General features: G+C 35.1%; 1 protein-coding gene across 3 annotated transcripts in view; it reads left to right on the forward strand.

The window, feature by feature from the left end:
* SLC9A3 (solute carrier family 9 member A3) overlaps nucleotides 1-25,890 on the forward strand; it is a 137,311-nt gene that overhangs the window by 53,200 nt on the left and 58,221 nt on the right. For all 3 annotated transcript variants that reach the window (XR_012484384.1, XM_074279201.1, XM_074279202.1), the window contains exons 2-3: nucleotides 12,008-12,310; nucleotides 21,894-22,054. Coding sequence is in view for 2 of the 3 variants with exons in the window: in XM_074279201.1 (XP_074135302.1) it covers nucleotides 12,008-12,310; nucleotides 21,894-22,054 (464 nt within the window). In the remaining variant the exon portion in view is untranslated. The remainder of the gene's footprint in view (nucleotides 1-12,007; nucleotides 12,311-21,893; nucleotides 22,055-25,890) is intronic.

The following is a 25,890-nucleotide window of genomic DNA, read 5'->3' on the forward strand; positions in this document are numbered from 1 at the left end:
AAAGTTATCAAACTGTATATATCCTTTGATTCAGCAGTGTTTTTACTGGTTTTATATCCCAAAGAAATCTTAAAGGAGGGGGGATCACATATGCAAAAATGTTTGTGGCAGTCCTTTTTGTAATGACAAGAAACTGGAAACTGAATGGATGCCCATCAGTTAGAGAATGGCTGAATAAATTGTGGTATATGAATGTTATAGAATATTAATGTTCTCTAGGAAACAATCAGCAGGATGATTTTAGAGAGACCTGGAGAGACTTAGATGAATTAATGCTAAGTGAAATGACCAGAATCAGGAGATCATTATATACTCCAATAAGAAGATTATACAATGATCAATTATGATGGATGTGGCTCTCTTCAACAATGATCTTCAGACTTGTTTTAATGATCTTGTAATGAAAAAAGCCACCTATACCCAGAGAGAGGACTGTGGGAACTGAGTGTGGTTCACAACATAGCATTTTCACTCTTTTTGCTGTTTGCTTGAATTTTATTTTGCTTCTCTCTCTCTCTCTCTCTCTCTCTCTCTCTCTCTCTCTCTCTCTCTCTCTCTCTCTCTCTCTCTCATTAATTAATTTGATTTGATTTTTCTTGTGTGGCATGATAATTGTATAAATATGTATGATATATTGGATTTAACATATTTCTGCCATGTTTAACATACATTGGCCTACTTGTCATCTAGGGGAAGATGGAAAGGAAGAGGGAAAAAACTGGAACATAAGATTTTGCAAGGGCTAATGCTGAGGAATTATCCAAGCATATGTTTAAAAAAAAAAAAAAAAGCTTTAATTAAAAAAAAAAAAGAATGACATATGGACCAACCTTGAACAGACATAAGGATTCTCTGAGGGCCAGGAGAGGAGGGATTGCATATCTATGCATAGTACACAACCTTATGAAGACATAGAGATGGAATTTAGAATAACAGATTCAAGGAACAGAGTAGATCAATTTGGCTGAAACATAAACAGCATGAAGTAGCACATGAAACCTAGACAAGTGGACTGGAGCGAACTTGTGAAATACTTTAAATGTTAAGCAGAGGAATGTGTATTAATATTAGAAATAATTAGTAGTCTGGAGCAGGCAAATGACATGGTCAGATTCAAGCTTTAAGAAGATCATTTTGGAAGCTCTGTCAAGAATGAACTGGGGAGAACTAGAAACAGGGGTGGGGAGGCGGGAAAATTAGGAGTTTTTTGTAATATTACTTTAATTAGGATATCTGCTATGTGAGTGGAGAGAAGAGGATGAATGAATGCAAGATATGTTGGTAAGAGAGAGTAACACATTGAAACTGATTGAATATGAAGAAGTGAGGGAAATAGAAAAATAAAAATGAGGAATATGAGAGTGTGAATCTAGTGCTCTGATCTGAAGAGAAAAAAATTGGAGAAAAGGTGAGTTTAATGAGGGTAGATAAGTCCTTTAAAAAAAATTAGATTAAGCTTGAGATTTTTGCAAGACAACCCATTACTGATTCAGGACTAGTGTCCAAGAAAAAACAGAGCTGAATAGAAAACTATGGATCCACAGAGTAGACTCAGGACAGAGTCTTGAGGCATGTTTATGATTAAAATCTGGGACATGGATGATGATATCGTAAAGCACTTTTTTTTTTTTTCTTTTTGCTAAGGCAATTGGAGTTAAGTGAAGTGACTTGCCCAGGGTCACACAGCTAGGAAATGTGTCTGAGGCCAGATTTAAACTCAGGTCCTCCTGACATCAGGGCTGGTGCTCTATCCACTGTACCACTTAGCTGCCCAAGTAGAGTACTTCTTAGACTTTTTCCATTCGTGATCTCTTTTTACCTAAGAAATTTTTTTTCTTTTTAAAAAAAAATATTTATTGAACTAAATACAAAATAAGGAAAAAAAAAAAGAATAAAGACAGAAAAGGAAAATAAAAAATAAAATAAAATAAAACATTGTCATGTGCCCAGCAGAACATCAAGGAAGATTCAAAATATACAATCAAATTTCCATTCCAAGAAAGCATATATATCATGATAGAAGAAATATATTCTTGAGTGTGCCCAGGAAATATATATGTGAATCTGAGTATATAATTATATAGAATAGGTGTATAAATCAAACGTTTTCTGATAACAAATCATAATTTTGTGACCTCCCACAGTCAGTTATGGGACCCCAGATGGAATCACAAACCACACTTTAAGAAGCTGGAATATAGTAAAGGAGACTAAGAAGGCATGGTCAAATGGGTAGACGAATCAAGAAAGATCAGTGTCTTGAAAAATTGAGTAAAAAACATCTGGGAGAGAGAGGATGACCAATAGTGGCAAATTTTATAAAGCAAGTTGAAAAAAAATACCAAAATATAAGATTTAAGATGGATTTAATAATTTTTAAAAAGACATCAGTCTACATTTATTCAGTATTGCTTAGTACTGAAGCTACTGGATGGAGAAACAGAACCACATGTAACTGAAAGAATTTTTTGAAATTCCCTCACCAAAAATTATAAGACTCCTGAACACCAATACATGAAATCCTACCTGCAGTCTCTCTTATTCTCCATTCCTCACACAGTTGTCTGGTTTTGTTCTGTTTTTAATTGACTATGTAACTCCCCCACTCAAAGACCTCTAGTGGCTTCCTTTTGTCTCCATGATAAAATGTCACTCTTCTGTTGGGCCTTTGAAGCTCATCCCAATCTGATTCTTCACAACCTTTCCAGAGTTGTCTTTATATTTTTTCCCTTCCTTATACTCTATGCTCGGGCAAAGAAACTTGCCTACTGTACTCCATACATACCATTTTTATCTCCTTAATCTGTGCCCTTTCTAGAGGATACTATCTACTTTGTAATTCATTCTCTTCCAGCTTTCACATCTTAGATTCCCTAATTTTTGTTCAAAACTCAACTGAAAAACTACCTCTTCTATAAGTCCCACCCTGTTCACTTCATTTCTTTATCCAGAAATTTATTTTGCATAGATTTTGTATTATTTGTATTTTTGTGTCCCTTTCCAACAGAAAGCAAAACCCTCAAGAAAAAAAAATGTTTTGTGTTCTCTGTAGTACAGTGCTTGGCATAATATTCTTAATAAATATTTGTTGAATAAATGAATGAGACCACCTAACAATAAAGTCAGCTAGAATGGGGCAAACCTCTAGAATCTTGAGAATTTTCCTAATAAATTAAATTTTCAAATGTCCTGAATGTCAGGAAATAACAATGACAACATCACATTTTGAACTTCACAGTAACAATGTGATGGCCTGGTAGTTGGGTTTCATTATCTCTTTTAATAGATGAGGAAGAGAGGCCGAAGACACAGACGGGCTAAATAACTTGCCCATAGCTATTACCTAGAATACAGGTTGAGTTTAAACAGTAAGGTAATTTTCTAATTAATGAAGAAAAACAACAAAAAAACAACCCCAAACAACCTACTTTGGTTGAGCTATCACAATAATTCAGATTAAAGTGTTATGATTAATTAGAAAATTATTATAGCCAATTCTTAGGTAATATCAACCTTGATCATAATTTATTGCAATCTGAGAGACACCATCATTTAGTAGAGAACTGTATTTGAAATCAGAGGACTGAGTATTCTAGGTCTGTCTCTCATTAGCTTTGGCCTGGGTATAAATAATTTAATTTTTCTGGGCCTTAGTTTCCTTGTCTATAAAAAGAGTTGGACTATTAATCTCAGAAGTCTGTTGTAGCTCTAAATATATAATTCTGTGAGCTCCTTTAAAGAATCACCTTAATTTTTCAAACAATAACCTACTGCATTGCTTTAACTATCATCATCTCTCTGTTGGCGTTAATAGAGCTTTTAAGTAAATTAAAAATTCCTTTTTCTTGTCCACTGGTAGTCTTCCTGTCTCAGGATATGTGAGCATCATTGTATGAATTGTTAACTCTAATAGGCGGCATACCATTGTGAGAAACAAAGTTACTCTTGAATAAATATCTCTATGATTTTATGAACACTTCACCTTCAGAACACATTTCGTCCAAAAAACTCTGTTGTTTTTTTTTTTTTTTGTTTTGTTTGTTTGTTTGTTTTTTAAACAAAGAAGACAGTATCTTTATTTCAAAATGTGGTTGATTTTTTATTTGGCATGAATCTGCCAGATTTCTCAGGTACTTACTAGTGAGACTGATCACTTCTGATGTGCATCTGTCAATTTGGTTTTGGTGATAGTTTCTGGCATCCTAAAATGTGTGTAGAAGGTGAATATTATAAAATTGTTGTGTAAGGAATAATGTGTGGAATTCTAAGGTAAACCCAAATTCAATGAATAATAATAATGCCAATATGGTTAAAATACAGTGGTACTGTTTCTCTCATGGTTTTTTAAACTTTTATCACCCTAAAAATTCCATTTTACTGGGAAACTATACTCTACCTGGTCTTTCTTAACAGAGTTGCTCCCCCCCCACAAAGACACTTTAAATAGTTTCTAGTTAAAATTCTTTATTTCAAGTACTTAAGGTTCCATACCCAGTCTGTATCAGTAGCCACAGGAAGATGCCAGTTACCTGATTATCAGGGCTATAATCTTATAGGAGTGAATCAACTACTGCCCTTCCTAGGACATCAGTGGTGACATAGCAATCTGAATTATACTGTCCACAAGGGCAAATTAATGGGAGATGACAGAAGTAGAAATTTTGGAACTATGAAAAGGAAATCCTCCCAATCCAGCATCTCATTGTCATGTGAAAATGAGGCTATGACAATGAAAAGAAAATTTTGGTAGGTCCTACTAATCTGGGAAAACTTTGGATACTGGTTAAGCAAGATTGCCCTCTAATATCTACCCTAGCTATTAATAATAATAATAATATAATATGTTATATCATATGTAATATAATGATAATAATAATATAATACCACAAGTTTTGCAAAGCACTTTTTATATTCTAATTTATTTGTTCCTTCTAACAATCCTGTGAGGAAAGTGCTATTGTTATCCCTCTTGTATCAATGAGGGAATGGAAGCTGAGAAATGTTGATAGCTGGTAAGTGAATGAGACAGGACTGAACTCATATCTCCCTGCTCCTGAACCCTGTCTCTCCATTTTGCCACCACCATGCTAAAGTTTGAAGAGGCTCATCACCTCATCACTGTCTACTGGGTGGTGATTTTTACTTTGGCTGTAGCAACTCATGAAATCTTCCAGACAGGCAGGGAAGGACTATACTCTGCACATGTGGAGTGACTTCCTATGCAGATACAAGCAGAGTTGTTGTTTTTTTTTTTCCCCCCCCTGAGGCTGGGGTTAAGTGACTTGCCCAGGGTCACACAGCTAGGAAGTGTTAAGTGTCTGAGACCAGATTTGAACTCAGGTCCTCCTGAATTCAGGGCAGGTGTTCTATCCACTGCACCACCTAGATGCCCCCAAAATCAGAGTTTTTTTTAAAACATTTATGTACAAAGCTAAAACAGAGAAGAAAATGAAGCCTTCTGTAATAAAACTAATTTAATGGGAGAACCTGAGGCAAGAACATTCTCAAGTTACTTTTGGGATCTTTGTTTTACTTCTAGAAATATTTAGTACAGAGTCCACGATTCAGCCTATCCAAAAAAAATTTAGGATAAACTCAAACTCAGTCAAAACTCCTTAAAAATTTATCTCTAATATCCTATTTCCAAATAAAACCATCAGTTAAAGGGGCCTAGATTTAGATGACATTATAACTTTACAAGTATAATGTCCCAAATCAAACAAGTGAAATATAACAAGGATAAATATAAAGTTCTATATTTACATATTAAAGATCAGTTTTATAAATACAGGAGGGTTGCATAAAGAAATTAAGTTCCCAACAGCTCCTTTGTAAAAAATCTGGGAATTTTCTTATTCAATCATTTCAGTCTGTCTAATTTTTCATGATCCAATAGAGGGTTTTCTTAGCAAAGATACTGGAATGGTTTGCCATTTCCTCTCCAGCTGATGTTACAGATAAGGAAACTGAGGCAAACAGGGTTAAGGGACTTATCCAGGATCACACAACTAGCAAGTTTCTGAGGCCAGATATGAACTCAGAAATTTGAGTCTTCCTGGTTCCAGGCTTAGCATTTTATCCACTGCACCACCTTAGCTGGCTATAGAAGTTTTAGTCAACTATAAATTCAATATGGGTTAATAATACTTGCTATGGCAGCCAAAAAGTTAATGCTGAATTAAAAGAAATATAATAGGGGCAGCTAGATGGCACAGTGAATAGGGCATCGTCTCTGGAGTCTGGAGGACCTGAGTTCAAATACAACTTCAGATGCCTAATTACTTCCTAGTTATGTGACCCTGGGCAAGTCACTTAATCCCAAATGTCTTAAGTAGTATCCTAATGAAGGAAGTCATAGTACCAATACATTTTGCCCTGCTTGGGCCACATTTGGAGTATTGTGTTCAATCTGAAATAATACAATTTTTAAAAGATATGGATAAACTATGACATATCCAGAACTGAATAACTAGGATGTGAGACATACAAGGAATGGCTGAAGAAGCTGAAAATGTTTGGCTAATAGAAGAAAAGACTGTCATATGAAATTTGAAAGACTATCATTTGAAAGACTGATTAGAGGTGTTAAACTTGGTTCTAGGTAGTAGCAATAGCAATAGTAGGTGGAAGTTCCCGAGGCAGATTCAGGCATTAAAACTTCCTTCCAATTCTGGTTACACCAAAGTAGAAGGGCTATCTCAGGAGGCAAGTGGTTCCGTCATCATTGGAGATCATGCAGATGCTGGACAATCCATGTTGGGGATATTTTAGAAGGTAACAGATAGCTTCTGAAATCCTTTCCTTTCTTGGGATCAAAAGGGATTTATCCTTTTTCAGTCAGAATAATAGTTCTACAGTTGAAGTAATTTTAATAGGGTATTTAAACTGGGGACAAAATCAGACTAAGAAGTCAGACCGGCAGACTAGCAGACTGCTGGAGGAGACTGGGTCAGACTATGACAGACACAGACTGTGTAAAAAACAGTAAAGACTTTGGACTCTATTCTTGTCCATTCTCCTGCTGTTTATCCTGCTGAGACCAAGGCCCTTCCGGAGGACCTCCAGAAAGCTAGCCGGAACATTATATTTATCAGTTGTAGAACTATTACATCATCATGCTAAGTACCAAGTATATGTAAACAAGAGAACCATTGTTATCTCATGAATTCCACTGAGTTTTTTAAGTATTCTTCTTTCAAGTATAGTTCTCCAAAGTTCCATCCTCTATATCTTTCCTATACTAGCACGTCATATATTCAATTCCATTTAATAAAACAAAGCATTTATTAAACATATAAGGTGTCACAGACATGGCACTTAGCTCTAAAGATACAAACACATAAAAAAAAATTGTCCCTGCTTTTAAGGGGCCTACATTCAGTTAGGGAAAGGGAGAGAACAACTTTCATATTTTTAAAAAATACAAACTATATTCAAAATAATTTCAGAGTACTTAAGTGACACAAAGGTGGGTCACTAGTTTCTGCTTAATGTTCAAGGAATAGATGAGTGGAGTCTTGGGGCCCAGCTGGTTATAGAGAAATAAGGTAAGTTCAGGGTTCTCTCCCTCCAATTTGGGACTAATTTAATGTTGAATAGATTTCCTGAAATGCAGAGTGGGTTGAAAGAAGTCTTTGGTCCCAGACTGGCAGTGAAGTCATCAGGGCAAATGGAATGTCCTAGGAATAGAAGGTGATAGAAGGTAAAGAAAATTATCCTTAAATTTCATGGAAAATATTTGGTAGATCTTATGTGTTTCATCTTCATATTATTGTTGTAAAATCCACACTATATTTTAAAGTATGTGCTGTTTTATCCATAAGGACCATAGAATTTATCTACTCCAATTCCTTTCGTTTACAAATGAGTAAACTAAGTAACAGAGAAAGATACAGCGACTTACCTAGAGTCATACAGGGGAACAAAATATGACAATTGCTTACAAGTGTTTTGAAAGGCTCTTGTGTGATAGAAAAATTATTTTAATTCTGCTTGGCCCCTAAAAGCAGTACTAGAAACAATGGGATAGTAGTTATAGAGTCTCCTTATGATGGACATGCCATGTATTTAAAATGGAGTTTTGATACAGAATTATATCTCTCAAGTTAGAAGGATCCTTACATTGTATCTAGTGTGACCCACATATTTTACAGATGAGAAAATTGAGATACAGAGAGAGACAGAGTCTTGCCCAATCATACACAAATAATAAGAACCTGGATTCAAACTCAGACCATACAACCATAAGTCCAATGCTTTTCCAAATGTTGTAGATAGAGAAATGGAAATATTCCTCAGGATAAGTTAAGTGGAGATAGGATCTGCATTTTTTAATCTTAAGAGGAAGCATCCTTTTATGGCAGGGTAAGATGAAGTAAGATGATTAAATAGTAATTAAATACATCACAAAACTTACTGAATAGAGGTAATGTCTGGATAATTGTAGTTCAGATATTGGTCTTTATGAATCTAGGGTCATCTTCTCTTGACTGTGAAATGCTCAAATGGAAATGTAATGATTTATATAAATAATTATGGAGAAATTCTCATCCTCCTACTGTGTTAGATTATAGAGGGATAAAAAATGTGTAGAGAATTATCCTTACATTTTAGAGAAAATGTTTATAGGTTTGACATATCTTATATCACCTTTACACTACTATCCCTATAAAGTGTTATACTATATGTGTTTTAATCTCAAAGTCAAAAGACTTAGGTTTTAAATCCTATCTCTATATTTTACCATCTTTATGTCATTTGGCCTCAGTTTTCTCATCTGTTAAAATTCTTTCTAGCTCTTAATCCCTGATCCTATGTACAGTATCTGGATAATTAAATTACCTGGACATGGGGGCAGCTAGGTGGCTCAGTGGATAGAGCACCAGCCTTGAATTCAGGAGGACCTGAGTTCAAATCTGGTCTCAGACACTTAAGACTTTGTAGCTGTGTGACCCTGGGCAAGTCACTTAAGCCCAGCCTCAGGAAAAAAAAAATTACCTGGACACCCTATATTCTACTTCATGATTTTAATGAGGGAAAGGAATCGGGGAACCCCATTTCTCAGCACATAGATAATCCCATGAGGCACAGTGTCCCCTGCAAAATGAATTTACAGGCCCAAAAACCTAAATTGATAAATAAAAAGGTTTATTGTAGGAATTTGGAAGTAAAGTTAAGTTAGAAAGGCACCAGGGCCAAAGGTGGCCCCTAGACGGGCAGGAACCCTTACATGGCTGGAAGGATACCATGTGTTGGCTGGGAGGGCTCCTGCAAAGAGGGCATTCCGGCTTGTTTCTTTTATACCCAAAAGATTGTGGGCAGTTCCAAGTTCTTGGTGGGCTTTTCAGTTAGCTCAGATCAGGTGAGGGCTGGGGGAAGCTGAGCTGATAGTGGGGACTGGGCCCAGATATTCAAAGCATACCTTTGACCAGGATTTGTGAATCAAAGTCAGCCATGGGTTGGGCAATTAGAAAGGAATTTCAACCTCCATCAATTTGATTTGGGTTAGATTAAAAATGTGATTAAAATATTATTTGTTGGAACAATGCTGTGATCACATATATTCTTACCATGAAATAGAATTTATACAGAAAAAAATAAGTTCAGTCACTATTTACTTGTGAGAAGGTACCTTCTGCGCCCCTATCTCTGTTCCAGGCCAGCTAAGAAAGTCTCTTTTCTTTTGGAATACTTGTTATCTAGTCCTGCTGGAGTTCATTGGCTGATTCGCTATTAGATATAACTGTTCCTCTATACCCTTTTGATAACTTGCAAAAAAAAAAAAAATTATCCTTCACTAGATTTCCATGATAGCCAATCAAGGACTTAATTGTTTAATTGTTTAAATAGTAAGAGAAATCTTTTCAGCAAGCAACTGTAGTGAGCAAGTGTGACTGACACACTTTTTTTCCTCTTGGGTCAATATTAACTATTACTAGGTTAGGATTAATGCAAGGAAAGGTTTTTCTTCCACCTTATTTTCTTAGTCTGAAAAGTGAACAAGAAGGTATATTGACTGAAATAGTGACATCTCAGGCCAGAGGCAGAAGAAGCATATCTAAGAGAAAGATGTCTTTCTGCCTTTGTGCTACCAAATGCTGCTAATGATTTAAATTTTCATTGAATTTTTTATATTGCTACTATGGGAAGATACCACATGTAATGTAGAGAAATAGAAGTGAAATAAAATACTTTATTCTTCATCTGAGAATCTTATAACCATATAGGAAACAGAACAAGTACTAACGGTTATGTTTAAATCCATATTCTGTAAAAGGCCATGAATTTTTAAGATCTAAACATAAATGCATCCAAGAAGGAAAATATTACAATTTTATCAATATGAACACTTGGTTGAATTTATAACCAAATGGATTGTTCAGTTTGCAAGTGCATCTGTTTATTAAAAAAGAAGCTCTAGCAAGGAAGCCTTTGATCTATACAAGTGACCATGCCCCAATGAAGAAGGAACATTGGAACTCTAAAACTCCTTGAAGAAGAAATTCTCCTTGGACTCTGCCTCAGTGAGGGACCCTGCCTGAGGAAAACAAGATAAACAACTTCATTCTGTTATCTAGGAGGGATTGGTTCAGTGCTGAGCAAAAGAATTCCAACCCTATTGAATTAAAGAAATTCATTTAATTCTATTTAAATTCAGCTCAAGCTGAAACCCAGTTTGTAGCCAAAACTCCTATTATAAAAGAGCCAACCTAAAATCCTTTCTTTGCAGAGGTTCTAAACATGCCATGCTATGCCATGGTATGCCAAGGAAGCCTCTGCCCACTGGAATAATTCTTTTCCAGTACTACCCTTTCTTTATCCTCACCTATTTCCCTAAAGAGATTTTATGCCTCTCTGTCAGGATTTCTAACCTCACTTCCCAATCGCTATAATAAATAATTCTGTATCAAAACTCCATTTTTAAATACATGGCATGTCCATCATAAGGAGACTCTACAACTACTATCCCATTATTTCTAGTATGCTTTTAGGGGCCAAGCAGAATTAAAATAATTTTTCTATCACACAAGAGCCTTTCAAAACACTTGTAAATAATTGTCATATTTTGTTCTCCTGTATGATTCTAGGTCAGTCACTGTATCTTTCTCTGTTTATAGAGAATCTCTGTGCCATCAGAAGGGGGTTCCCCAAAACTCTCTTGTGCCAAATTTCAAGGGGATGCAGGAAATCCAAACCTCTCCATTTGGTCCCTGAACCCCAAACCTGTCACTAGACCTTATCATTTAACTTCTTGACCACTAGAAACCCTAATCTCATTTTGGTTCCCTAAATCTAAACTTCATCATTTGGTTCCCTGAAAGTGAACCCCAAAACCTAAACCTCATCACATGACTGTGGAACATTTCCTAGAGTGCTTCATTTTTCATCAATGAAGGAGCGGGCCTAGTACAAGAATATTTCTAAGGCTCATAGGCCAGAGGAAGGAGACTGCTTTCAGGGAGAATTTAAACTTACTTTTGCTAACACTTTCTACAGGAAAGCTCTCCTCTGATACCTCCTCAAAGCTTAGAGGTGACCCTGGTTTTTCATTGTTTGTTTCAGTTGAGTGCAAACATTGGCAGGTCCTTCCATGGTATAAGCTTTCCGCACTATGTAGTGGTGGATCATGGAACCATTGACAAATGGCCTAGCTAAATTTGAAGATGTTCATGCCTGGAAGATGGGCCACAAGTGGTGACTTTGACTGAGAGGGGAAGGGGAGAGGGTGCGACTAAGTGGAAGGTTGTTTTGTTTTGTTCAAATGGTCATTGAAACCCATTGAATCATCTTACAAGGATTCTGAGAGCTTTTAATTATATCATTGGAGACAATGCTTGCTGATAGAAATCACAGGTACCAGAAGTCCTTAAGATGCAAAGTAGTTCCAAGTGCTAGGAATACAAAGACAAGTAGAAATTCCTTGTCCTCAAGATGCTGAACAAAAATCTACTTTAACGAAAAATATGCTTTGTGTTCTGACTCTAAAAAAATATTTTTTTCTTTGCAGTTTTTCACCTGTCTCACAAAGTCACCAGTGTTGTTCCAGAAAGTGCTTTGCTCATCGTTCTTGGCCTTATTCTGGGAGGAATTGTGTGGGCTGCAGACCACATTGCTTCCTTCACCCTCACACCAACGGTATTCTTCTTCTACCTGCTGCCGCCCATTGTATTAGATGCTGGGTATTTTATGCCAAACCGCCTGTTCTTTGGAAACCTTGGAACCATCCTTTTGTATGCTGTTATTGGAACTGTATGGAATGCTGCTACAACTGGCTTATCACTTTATGGAGTCTACCTCAGTGGCATCATGGGTAATAAGGATTTCTTTGCTATTTTTAATTCCCAAAATCTTAATGTTAATTTAACATAGTGATTTGTTATAGTAGTAGCTCATTTCTTTTAAAATCTTGGATAAATAATTTTTCTTTCCAACTATAGGTAGAGAAAGCATAATAAATAAAAATCCATTTGTAGGCATACTTATAAAATAAATAAATTAGGGCATAATTATTCATAAAATGATTCTTTATAAAAATATTTCCCATAGGCTACAGACAAATAATGAACTCTAGTTAATTTACCATATATTATTCAAAATAAAAATTCAGTTTATAGTACTTTGGAAAAATACAACTATTGTCTTAAATAAAGCATACATATATGCTTCCTGAAAAAGTGAATCTTAAATCCCAATCCAGAGATGGCTACTATTCCCCCTTCTCTGGCACTTCTATCAGGATGGATCCTGTGCTGTTGATTTCGGGAGAAGAACAGTAGGACAAATGTTTTTAATATAGAAGGGAATGTGGCGAGCCAGTGGCATATACCTTTCTTCAAAACTTTTGAACAATCCTTACCAGTTCCCCATGATGTACGCATCCACTCCCAGCAGTTTGTACTGTTAGTAACTGCTCTTCCTAAACTACTCCTCTCCTCTTTGTACACCTTCTATAATTATAGAAAATCTTATTAGGAAAAGAAAAAGAAACATGTTTTGGAAAAGGCCAGGGCTACTAACTATTTAATATAGATAAATAACTATTTAACCATGTAGCATTTGAGCAAAAAAAGAAAAAAAAGATCTCTCTATAGTAAGATTTTTGTCATTCTGTTAAAAATTGGGAGAATGAATATATGCAGAATTTTCTTTTCAACTGTTCCACATTAAACTAAATGTCTAAAATGGTCTTGAAGTTTGGCATATATCTTATTATAGTTTGGGTTGCTTACTTCTCACACATATCTCTTCTTCTTTACAAAGCATTTCATCCAGACTTTCTAATTAAATTATTATTTTCATGTATGTATAGGCAGAAAAACAAGTACACAGGGATACTAAGTGAATCTGCCACAGTCTTTGAACAAATAATCTAAGGTCTGTACTCAGTCAAGTCTTCAACACTGAACATTAATCTAAGGAAAATGGCAGTTAGCTAAAACAAGAACAATTAACATTTCATTAGGATTATGCATTTAGCTTCTGCAGCTCTCACTGTTCAATTTGGGAGCCAAAATGCAAAGTTGGGAGAGCCACTCCTATGGCTCTCAATAAAATATGCTTCCCTCAAATTTTGGCAGAATGCTACAGTAATTATTTAAGAATTTTCTTTTTTCCTATTTTTCATTTTTAAAAATAGCAGTGCTTTTTTTGTTCACCATTTGAACCCAAATACACCAAATTCATTTTTCTCTAGACATAACTATTGGATGTAAGAATTTTCAAATTCCCCATCTTATTTAAATCCTGAACCATGGAAGCAACATGAATAAGAATCTCTTTTCTCTAGGCCCTTATTATACTTCATTGTATTTAAGATGCATTAGGAAAGAGACGATCAAAGGTCCATATTAGACGGTGTATGCTTTGACAGATTGATATCATAACCTTGAATTACATTTTAATTAACACGTGACTTTTCCCTCGACACTGCAATCCACACATGTTCCTTCCCAGGCCTGCTTTGTTGATTGGTATTATTGAGGTCTTAGCACCTGAGAAACAAATGGGAAAATTTTATTTTTATTAGGGAGCAATCTGAAAAAAGATATGATATGTACCAACAGTTCAGTTCAGTAGACTTTGGTATATCTATACATGAATCAACTTGTTGCAATCTCTAAATAGTCACCTTATATTATCTCATTCTTGTGAACCTATTGTCTTCAGGATGACATTATTTATCATGTCAGTGGCAACTAAGTCTATTATTTTTTATCTGTTTAAAAATTTTTGTACTATCACAGCAGTTTTGCTTCCTAGGCTATCTTTGAGTTCTGATGGGTGATATACTCTAGGCTCATATGGTCTATTGTAGGAATTATTCCTTATTGTGTACTATGTATACTATGCCTAATTGCTTTAATCTGGGATTCTGCTCCTAAAAAAAGGCAAAATGTTTTACTATTCTTATATCAAGATGATGCAAATAACCCACAATTTATAGGCCATTTTTCCAATTTGCTTTTCCATTTGTGGAGAATGGATTTATGTGACTATCAGGACACACGTGGAACACAGGTCAAGAATCAGAGCAGAGCTGATTGGCCCACATGACTCTGAACTGGCATTTTGGCTGAGTTGGTATGGTGCTAGTCTAAATAGCTCTGCTGACCAAATATTCTATCTTCTTATTCTATCTTCTGGACCTATTATCACCCTTTTTCACATCAAGAAGCAACAGATATTTATAGTTCCTGGTTTTTGAGATCAATTAACACTTTATATTGAATATGGTTATCAAAGTGGTGATCTTCCTGCTCTAGAAATTTCTTTGAATTCCTGCAAGAATTTTGCCCATTTTGTACATAGTTATTGCAAACTTGGAGCAACTTTCATAAACAAATAAAGTATGCAGAGAATATCAGTACTTTTTATTGAAACAAATTACCACTGTTTTCTGGTGTCTAATTTATGAAGCTCATTTCCAAAATAAAGAAATCCTAATTGCTTCATGATCAGAAGTTATTAAGATGAAGGAAACTAGTTTGAACAAGAAAAAACTAGAAAAATTCTTTCCTGAGAACTTTTGAATCCTATAAACTGTGAAATAAGTATATGGCAATAGGATGTTACAAAATAAAGGAATCTGGTTAGAATGTATCTTTAAGAGCAACAATAATAACAGTATTCACTTTATGCCTACTCTAAGCTATGTTTATTTATTATAACAGCATCATTACATAGTGGCCAAGAACATTACATTTATCACTAATAAGGATAGAAATCACCTAGTGATGTAAAAATGATCTGAAAATACCACTATCTGAATTGATGTCAAAACATGATGACTCTTCAGTTTCATGTAATTTTTTTTTTTTTGCTAGATTTATGATCATAATAGTGTGGGTAGCTTCCCAAAAGGAATTTCATTTGCCAATGCAGATCAACAAGAGTTCTGCACCTTATCATCTTAGAACATTGGAACACTAAAAAATTAAATGATTACCCAAAGTCACACAACTACCATGTGTCAGAGATAGAACTTGAATCCATGTCTTCCTTACTATTGACTGTCATGTTGCCTATCTTCATATAATCATCATCATCATCATCATCATCATTGTGATTACTCAATGGATACTAAATAAATATGAGGTGGTACAATAGAAAATTATCTAGTCTTTGTCCAGTGGGTTTATAACCCCCTAAGACAATAGTCCTGAACACAGCATCTGTGGATTTCTTTTTAATAGTTTGATAACTATTTTTATATAATTGTTTTTCTTTGTAATCCTATGTTTTTATTTTATTTTAAGAATTCAGAAACATTATTTTGAGAAGAGGTCATAGATTTCATCAAACTGCCCCAGGAATTCATGACACACACACAAAAAAAGATTAAGAACTTCTTCCCTAAGAGAGGAGTGTTAATTAGGTCTGATTGGTGCTAGCCTTTGTTTCTCTGAATCAGCTTAAATTAGGATTGTAATGGATTTTTTTGAGTCATAGAAGAGCACACTTATAGTACTTTGGCCGTGAAGTCAGGCAAGGAAGGTAAGAGAAGGCACTGTTTTTTCTTTGTACAGTAATGGATTTTAGAAAAGTTAACCATAGAGGTCTCCCCCTTTGTTTTCTACTACCCCTAGATAACTACTCAGATAGAAACTTTTGGCTCCAGAGATAGGAATTTGCAATAAATAATTTGAAAACTTAGGGAAGCATTATCTACCCTCTACTATATGGAAACAAAGCAATTCCTAATAGTAATGACCTCTTCTGTGATAATGGAAGTGAGTTTGATTTCTCCCAAGGTCACAAGTCATCTGACAGCCTTCTGGGGAGGTTGTATACAAATCATTACACATTACTCATCAGTTTGATTAGATGGATCTCCCATGTTAATTAGACATGATCATTCATACTAGATGAAATTTAAGTTCTCTTAAATCAACTGGGAGCTAGCACAGTGGCCAAATGTTCAATAAAGTAGACAGGGCCAAAACTTTATTGGCATAAGATATGACATGCTTCAGGTTGGCTTTTTGAGATACAGACTTGAAAAAATGTAGAGAATTACTAGGATGTTGGCTTTGGTCCTACCCAGCTTTTTATCTTTGATGTTATGATATGATCCAGGGTTCCATCTATCTACCTTGTAGCCTATTACCAATTTTACTGATTTTTTCTTATAACTGAACTGATAGTTTGACCAAATTGTTTGGTTTATTTTTGTGGCCTTCATAAGGGGCACAACTATGGCATGAGCAAAAGTGTAACTATGGAGAAAATGGTAGGAGTAACTAATGTTTAAAGATTGACTGACCTTGAAGGGGAATTTATATCTGAAATCCACTTGTGCTTGAAATCCAGAGAGTACATGAAAGGTGTGAGAAATTTGCATTTTCAAATTCTACTGAAATGGAATATCAGAATTTGTGAATCTCAATGGTAAAATTTATACTTCCAAAGACTAATAAGATTATACATAAATTTTACAATTGAAAAATTAACTCCTGCCTATTCATGCCTATACAATGCACTTTGTGGAAAGAGCTAACAAAATGACTCCTGTGGTATTGGCAATATCAAACCCCAAGCCCTGGGGAAGTTAGTACTAGATAGTACAAAAGTACAGCTTTCTCAACAGTGCCTGCCCTTCCATTTCCTTATGAATGACATGCCCTTTAGAGAGACAAGATCTTGATTGCCAACTGATGTGGTCACTAATATCCTATGTTGTTCTTCTTAGGGGAAGTACCTGGAGAATATATCAGCTTGTGTTCATTGGAATTTGCTTATGTCATGCATTCTAATGGCCAACATCCTAGAACTAGCACCTTAAAGCTAGTACCCTTTCAACATGCAGAAACTTTGCAACATGATGTCAGAGGCTTGGAGCCAATGATATTCATTTTAATCCTCCCTAGTCTTTAGAAGTTTCTTTTAAATTAATCTCCTATTTGTGGGTTAAAGAATTGCATATTTAGAGCACACAGAAACATGCATTACCTCAGAGCAGGCAACTGATAGCATGTATATTCCCAAGTAATCACAATTTAAAGTTATTGTGTTTGTATCCTACAACTATCCATCAAAATTTCTTCTTTTTTCTTTTCCCCCCTTTTTCCTTTCACCTTCTTTCTTTGTTTTTTTCTCCTTTTTGACTAAAAAGTGGGACAGAGAAGAGATTTAGGGAAATAATTTTACATATCATATCTTAGTTTATAATTTTGTGTAAAAATGCACACAGATACAGAGAAAGCATACATGTGCATGATACACATGTGTGGATTCTGAATGTTAGATAAGGACTTCATTTTTAAATACTTTCCATTTGTTAAATTCTGTTCTGGTCATTAAGGGAGATACCAAGTTTGGATATGGTATAAGTTCATAAATTTAGAGATAGAAGAGAACTTAGAGATCATGTCCAAAGCTTTCATTTTCCAAACAAGGAAATAGAGGCTTAACTAACATTGGCTAAGTGATTTGCCCAACATCACAATGATAGAGTCCTTTGATCCCAAATTTCTTTGTTTACCATTCCTCCTGGAGGATAAGATATAAATACAGACAACCATAATACACAGCATTATGTGAAGTGCATTAAAGAGGAATATGCTGAAATTTTATGTGAGATCTAAGGGGGGAATGAAAGCAATGTTTGTAATGCTTATTTTAATTGGACCTATAGAATATCAATTACTACATTTCATGTGGGGATCATAGTGGGTAGGTCTAGGTTTTAATAGACAGTGGAAACAAACTCCTTTAGAAACTTTAATCCTTTAAGAATTCATTAATATTTCAAAATCTTTAAAAGAAAATTTGAGAGAGAAGCCATTTCATACAAATTTGTGGGAATGTATTGTTAGGTTGGGAGGAATGATAGAGAACTACCCCTAAATTCAGCAATCATTGTAGATTCATGGAATTCCATACTGGTGGACTGAATATGATAAAATGTAAGTTTGAGATTTTAAATTGTGTTTATATATACCAGGAAATAACTCAAGAAAAGATAGTGTGGGAACTCACATATCTATGAGGCCTAAATGTTTAATGACTTGGCTTACAAAGTTACAAAGCAAGTGTGGGAGTATAAACTTGAACTCTGACCTTTTGACTTTAATATCACTATATTACATTAGGCATCTAGGAGATACATAGACTCTGCCCTCAAGGAGTTTATATAGCTACAGTCAAGATAAACACATGTAAAACAATTCGAGAATAATTAAGCACTAAACTGTGATTGCATTTAAACTACAAAAACAAGAGAAATTGTGGACTCAGGGAGAAAGAAAAGCCTGAATGAGGAGGTGAGATATGTATGAGATACAAATAACTTAATAGGTAGATTGGGAGAAGGAAAAGCACTAGAGAGATAATAGGCAGCACTGCTAATAGAGAGCCACTTGCAGACTTTTCAATAGGGAACAGACATTTTCCATGGGCTGACCCTGCAATTTCATTGAATAAAGTGCCCATCAGAGAGAGAAAACTCTGCCAAAGGAAGAAGAGCTATATCTGTTCTATAACTTATAGGGTTGATAAATTTGGGTGGAAATACTGAGAAGGCTGGTGACTCGTGTAGGATCATGTAGCCAGAAGATGTCAGACACAAAATTTGATCTTTGAGCCTAACCCTCTGCCTAAAAATGAAGATTTTTAATAAGCTAATGTGCCTGGAAATGGAAGAGTCACAGCATTGGAAAAGACTTCATAGGACAACAAAATTAACCCTTCTCTTTAATAAAAATTCTCCTACACCTCCAGCATCAGCCTTTGCTTGAAACTTTCTCCATAGGGAACTTGTCTAAGAGGTTTCAGTGAGAGGGAATATATAACTTTCAGAGGCAGTTTATTCCATTTTGAGAGAGACTTATTAGGATTTATTTTTTATTTACCTCAAGCCTCTATTTGCTTTTTATCAATAAATGGCATTTATACATCATTTCAAAGTTTGCAAAGCACTTTAGACATATTATTTTATTGGAGTTTGAGGTTAAATGATTTCCCTAAGATCATACAGCTGTATTATATCACTGATGGGATTTAAATCCAGGTCTCTCTGTCTCCAAATCTTGCATGTTCTTTTTTCTTTCTTTCTTTCTTTCTTCTTCTTCTTTTTAAAATTAATCTTGCATGTTCTTTACTGCCTGTAACTGACTCACTTAACTTGCTACCATTAGTTTTGCCCTCAGAGGTCAATTAGAACAAGTCTAAGTTTTCTTCCATAATACATACTTTAATCCATGAACTATTATCTAGGGACAGGTAGGTGGCACAGTGGATAGAACACCAGATGTGAAGTTAGGAGGACCTGAGTTCAAATTTGACCCAGATACTTTGATCCTAGCCTCAAAGCCTAAAAACAAACAAAAAGACAATTACTATTTCTATCCCCAAGTTTTTTCCAGGCTAAACTTAACAAGATCTTTTAAATGATCCTATAATATTTAGAGAAGATGATGATAGATTTTTAGTGGGTGAAGAAGTAAAGATAATGGAATTTGTAATTTCTTCAGAGTCTAAGAGAAGAGGAAGAAAGAGATAGAGAGAGATAGAAAGACAAGAAAGGCAGAGAGACAGAGACAGGAGAGAAATTAGGAAAACCATAGATGCATTTATTAAAATGGGAAATTCTAATGAGGAACTCTAAAATGGGAAACTGCTAAGAAGCAGAGTACTGTGCCAAGCACAGAGAAAAAATATAGTCTGGGAATTTTTTTGAACAGAATCAGAATTCAGTTGTCCTTAAGGAGATTATTTTCTACCTGAAGTGGAGGTAAACCTAGAGCTCACATTGTTTGGTTTTTGCTTTTGTTTTTTTGCTTTAATATTCTCTTGCCAGATACTTAGAGAGCCCAGATTGAGTCTGAAGGTCTGAATGAAAGACAGGAAAAGACAATGGTGCTAAGGATGGAGCCCTTTGAAGGAATGTAGTCACCAGGGAAGAATAGGGAGAGTTTAGAAGAAACAGGTTAATGCTTTAAGCCTTTGAGTAACATGAGACTGTGTGCCTGTTACCTGATTTGTTTATATTTTGTGTTCTGGGATTGCCTTGTACTTTAGTGACAATAGTTTGTGAGCTGATGACTGTAATAGCTCATATTTCTATAGCAGTACACGTTTTACAAACATGTTCTTCACACCCATTCCATAAACCATGTAGTGAAGTAATGTTATCTCCACTTTACAAATCAAACTGATCTTTCCATACAAACACACACATACACACATACATACACACACATGTGTCCATGTACATAGATACACAACATGCCTGTGTATGATACACAGATGCACACACACACCCTAGTCAGTATTGTTGCTGAAATTCAATTCAACCCCTACCTAGTGCCAAATATTATGTTAGGTGCTGTTCTTTAAAAGTGTATGGGGGAAATACTGCAATTGATAAGCAGTTGTTGTTTAGTCATTTCAGTTGTGTCCAACTCTTTGTGGTCCCCATTGGATATTTTCTTGGCAAAGTTACTGGAGTAGTTTGTCATTTCCTTCTCTAGCTCAATTTACAGATAAGGAAACTGAGGCCAGCAGGACTGGATAACTTGTTCATGGTCACAGAGCTAATAAGTGTCTAAGGCTGCATTTGAACTCAATTCTTCCTGACTCTAGACTGTCAATCTATCCACTACATCATGTATACAAATAAATACAACATAAGGTAAACGTGGGGAGGGAATGCAAACTAGCAACTGGGAGTTAATAGAACTTTGAATAAGTAGCCCTGAGTTGAGCCCTGAATGAAGAAAATGACTCTGAAAGATAGAGATGAGGAAAGAATTTATCCCAAGGGATATTATAATAATATAATTTATGTTAATTAATTTAATTATAGTATAATTATATATAACAAAGTTAATATACATAATATAATAATGTTATATATACTATCATATAATATAAAAATATAACATTGTATCATAGATAATATATAATTAATTTAAATTAATTGATTTACTTATATATAAAAATAATTATTTAATAATAAATGATTTTTTAATGAAATGCAGTTAAGAGCAAGTCTGACCTTCACCCCTCGGAGATGCAGTTTTCCCCTTTGAAATGAGGCAGTTGGCCTGGATGGCCTCTAAAGTCCCTTCTAAATATAAAGCTATGATCTTACGACCTGTGAAATGTTCCAATTCCAAGGACCCCTTTCGTTCCTTGGTTCCTGGTTCCTGGCCTCCCTTCAGTGAGGGAAAGTTTCCACTGGTACGTTCTTCAAACTAATAGCTAAAGAATACCCACACATTTGAAATGGGACTTGAATTATCTTACCACCTCATTTGAAAGATTCTCTTGACAAATCCACAAGTCTTTATGTGACTAATTTTCCCTGGAATTAAGTGCCACTGAATTTGTTCCAGGGGTACTTCTCAGTGCTTGTTTCCCATGTGGCTTGTTGCTTGCTTTGTTTTCCCTAGGAGAGCTCAATATTGGATTGCTGGATTTCCTCTTGTTTGGCAGTTTAATAGCTGCAGTGGACCCTGTGGCTGTCCTGGCTGTTTTTGAAGAAGTTCATGTCAATGATGTCCTGTTTATCATCGTTTTTGGGGAGTCACTGCTGAATGATGCTGTCACTGTGGTAAGCAAGTGGTGGTAAGGGTTTGCCTTTTGGTCGTTTTTTTCCCTAAAGCTTTATTGCAGCTTTTATTTATTTATTTTTTTAATTGTTGGGAACTTTAGACTAAAACAATTGAGCAGATTTGAAATTCCATGCAAACCAGAAGTTCTGCCTGGGAAGTATACATTCCTTCAATCTGTTTTCTTTCCTACTCTATAGGCCATGAAAAGATCCTGCCATCAATACCAGAATAAAACTTGGTTTGATTCTCCCAAATGGAAAACTTTACTGAAACCTAAATCTACTCTATTGGCAGTATTTTTTTTTTTTTACTTATGAAATTCATAATCTCATCAAGGAATATTTCTGCCATGTTTTGTTGTTAAAACTGATAGCTCTCCAGACCCCTTATATCCAGCATTTTACTGACTCCTTTATATACCATGTTATTTAATACTTTTGCCCCATATTAAATGTCAGTTCAACCAGCTGTTCGGTGTTCCTGATGCTTTCTATCTTAACTAGTAAGCTAAAAAAGTCCTTCCAGGGAGGAGAAGGAAGTGGGGAAGGAAATGAGAAAAAAAGAGAAGCCACATGTTATTTCATTAATATAAAGAGCTCCCAGTGAGTAAACTTTACAAAGCAAATCAGCTCCTCATCTAGAGAGCTCCCTGGAGGCTATCAGAGATGAAATGAATGAGTCTAAGGTCGTGCAGCCTATGATGAGTCTCAAGTCTTTCTGATTTCCAAACTCTCTAGCTTTTGATCCATTACATCTTACTGTCTCTCTCACCAGCTTTGTTTTTGTTGTTATTCAGTTATGTTCAAATCTTCCTGGCCTTTTTTGGAGTTTTTTTTCCTTGGCAAAGATACTAAAGTGGTTTGCCTTTACCTTCTGCCCATTTTACCAATGAGGAATCTGAGGCAAACAGGATGAAGTGATTTGCCCAAAGTCATGTTGGTAGGAAGTATTTGAACTCAGGTCTTCCTGAGTCTGGGCCTAGCTCAATATCCGTTGTGCCATGCAGCTGCCCCACTGACCAATTTTACTTCCTCTCAATTCGAAGTTGCAAACATTTTAAAACAAGGTTTCTTCCATGAGTTATTTTCAAACTCACAGGTGAACATAGTCCCACACATATATTTCTATAAAATCTAATTTAAAGTTACAAAGTATTTAATTGTTATTACTAAGAGCAATAGTTCTCAAATGTTTTTGTCCCACAGCCTGATCAGTGGAGTGAAAGGCCCCAACTATTCCTCTTTGTTACTTGTGTGAAAGCCTCCATTGGATTTGTAGAAGAGTCATGATAACTTCTCCTAAGACACTAAATGAATTATTTCTGGATTTTAGTTTATATGATAAGTAAATTATAGAATCCTACTGGAAATGAAAATATAATATAGATTGTTATAGTGTGAACACTTAAACTACAATAGTCCATCTCACAGGACTAACTGGAAGATTTCTGTGGATAATCAATGGTCTCTAGGTAATTTTAGAAATATACTTTGTGAACCTAGAGCTCGTTAAGAATAAGATGGATGTAAAATATTATAATACAAGAGGATATTAACTTGTTTTTTTAACCAAAGAACAAATTTGTTTCCCTGCAATGGGAAACAAGATGTCTCTTGAGTACTTTCCAGGATCCTCTCCTTGATCAGGCTGGGCAGACCAAGAAAAAAGTGAAGCAATTTGCTGGCTTTCCCAACTCCTAAGATAACTGCTTTATAAATCTCCATTTAACAGTGATTTAACAAATTTAGATTCAAAAGACCTGTGTTCAAAGTCCAGCTTTATTACCTCCAACTTGTCATGTGGTTTGGGGCAAATAACTCATTGACCCTCAGTTTCTTCATCTGTAAAATAAAGGGGTTAGACTGTATCCTAAATCTTTATGGTCTTTTCTAAGCTTTAAATCATCTGGAATTATATTATAATTGTGACAGTGTGCTGAAAAAATCATGGTGCAGAATTGCTAGTCTGTTTTACCCATACCTTCACCTTGTAGAGAATGACTCTGGGCAAGTCATACTCTGGGCTTCATTCATGGTTATATGAGAGAGACAGGCGGGCAGAGAGAGACAGAGATAGAAAGAGAGAAGAGAAACAGACATACAAAAAGAGAGATACAGAAAGGAGAGAGAGTTACATGGAGAATCAGAGATAGAGAAGAAAGAGACAGACACAGAGCGAGACAGACAGAGAAACTGGGACAGAGAGAGACAGAGACAGAGAGATAGAGAGACAGAGAGAGAGAGCAAACAGACACAAGAATAGAGAGAGCGACAAAGACAGATTTTTTTCCTCTGGAGTATAGACCCAGTGTTCTATTTAATCAATCAACAGAACACTTTTTAGAGTGTTCTATTATTAGATCTGATAAGACAATTTGCATTATCCTGTTTACTGATTTACTGAAAAAGGATAATAAATTCTTGGAGATTAACACAACAATTTTTTCTCCCAAAGTTCCCAATTGTTTATTTTATTGTGTAATGTGTTCTCTCTCTTCTAAAGTGCAAAACATAAAAAAAAAAAAAAAAAAAAAAAAAAAAAACCAACTCACTTTTTTGAGAATTTCACAACCTTTGACATAATTGGAGACACCTCCAAGATGTTGAAAAATTAATGTTGGAAATTAGTGACCTACAAACAGGAAGACTCCAGTTTTGACAGCATCAAGTATATATTCTGACTGCCTCTACTATCTTATCACTTCTTACCTACACACACACACACACACACACACACACACACACACACACACACACACAGAGTTTCCTTTCCCTTGGATACTTGTTTGGAGAATTGAAACTCCTAGAATTGCAGTAATCTTAAAGGCAAGAAGGGCAGGTGTGCAGATGTGGGTTAGGGTAGGGAACAATTCATGTAGGGCTGGAGTGCCCCACTTGTATATTTCTGATGCTACCATTTATCATGCTGCCCACGTGTTAGGGAGGAATAACACAGAAAGAAGCATTTGACCTATATTAGAGTTATATAACTGAATATAGTATAAAAGGCTATGTATGTACTAGCTACATTAAGCAAAAGAATTATGAAAATCAAATAACACTGCTTGATATTACACAACCATTGTCCATTTTCCTATAATATGAATCTGGTTTTGGCCATTGTCTTTTTTTGAAATAAAGAAGCTAAAACAACCTGAAAGATCCAGCACCACTATTTATATGTGTGTGCAGAGTATGGATAAGGTGTGTGTATATATATACACACACACACACACACATATAAAAATCTATGAAAACTATCCATAAGGTACTCACATACAAAAGTGAAATCAAACTGATGGTACTAAATATAATTAATTCTCCATTTCTAAAAGACATTTCTCTAAAAAACGTTTTTGTTTTCATTAGTAAGTGCTTTGATTTATTGATTACCATTTGAGGGAGTGAAAATGGATCTATTTTTCAATAAGAATATTGTGTTTGTTCTGTATAGTTTTGTTTATTTAATCAGAAAAAAAAATAGATCAGGGCTTGAGCATCCATATTTGGTTCCCAGAATATTCTCATTGGTAATATTTTGGGAATTAATAAGATGAATTATCTCTAACCTTAGGTCAAGTGGTACAACTCTATCACTATTTTTTGTTTCTATAATTACTAAACTACCAACAGCAACTCAACATTTTATTTATCTTGAAGTTCCAAGTAGTTTTAATTATTTGATAGATGAGTATATATATATATATACATATATATATATATATATATATATATATATATATGTAGATTTGATAGAATTCATCCTTGTTTTCTGTGACCTATAATTCCTTTTTAAAAAGAAGAGAAAAGAAAAAGCAGCTAAAAATTTGCTTTTT

Source organism: Sminthopsis crassicaudata, chromosome 1 (assembly GCF_048593235.1).
Source record: "Sminthopsis crassicaudata isolate SCR6 chromosome 1, ASM4859323v1, whole genome shotgun sequence".
In the NCBI taxonomy this organism is placed as follows: domain Eukaryota; kingdom Metazoa; phylum Chordata; class Mammalia; order Dasyuromorphia; family Dasyuridae; genus Sminthopsis; species Sminthopsis crassicaudata.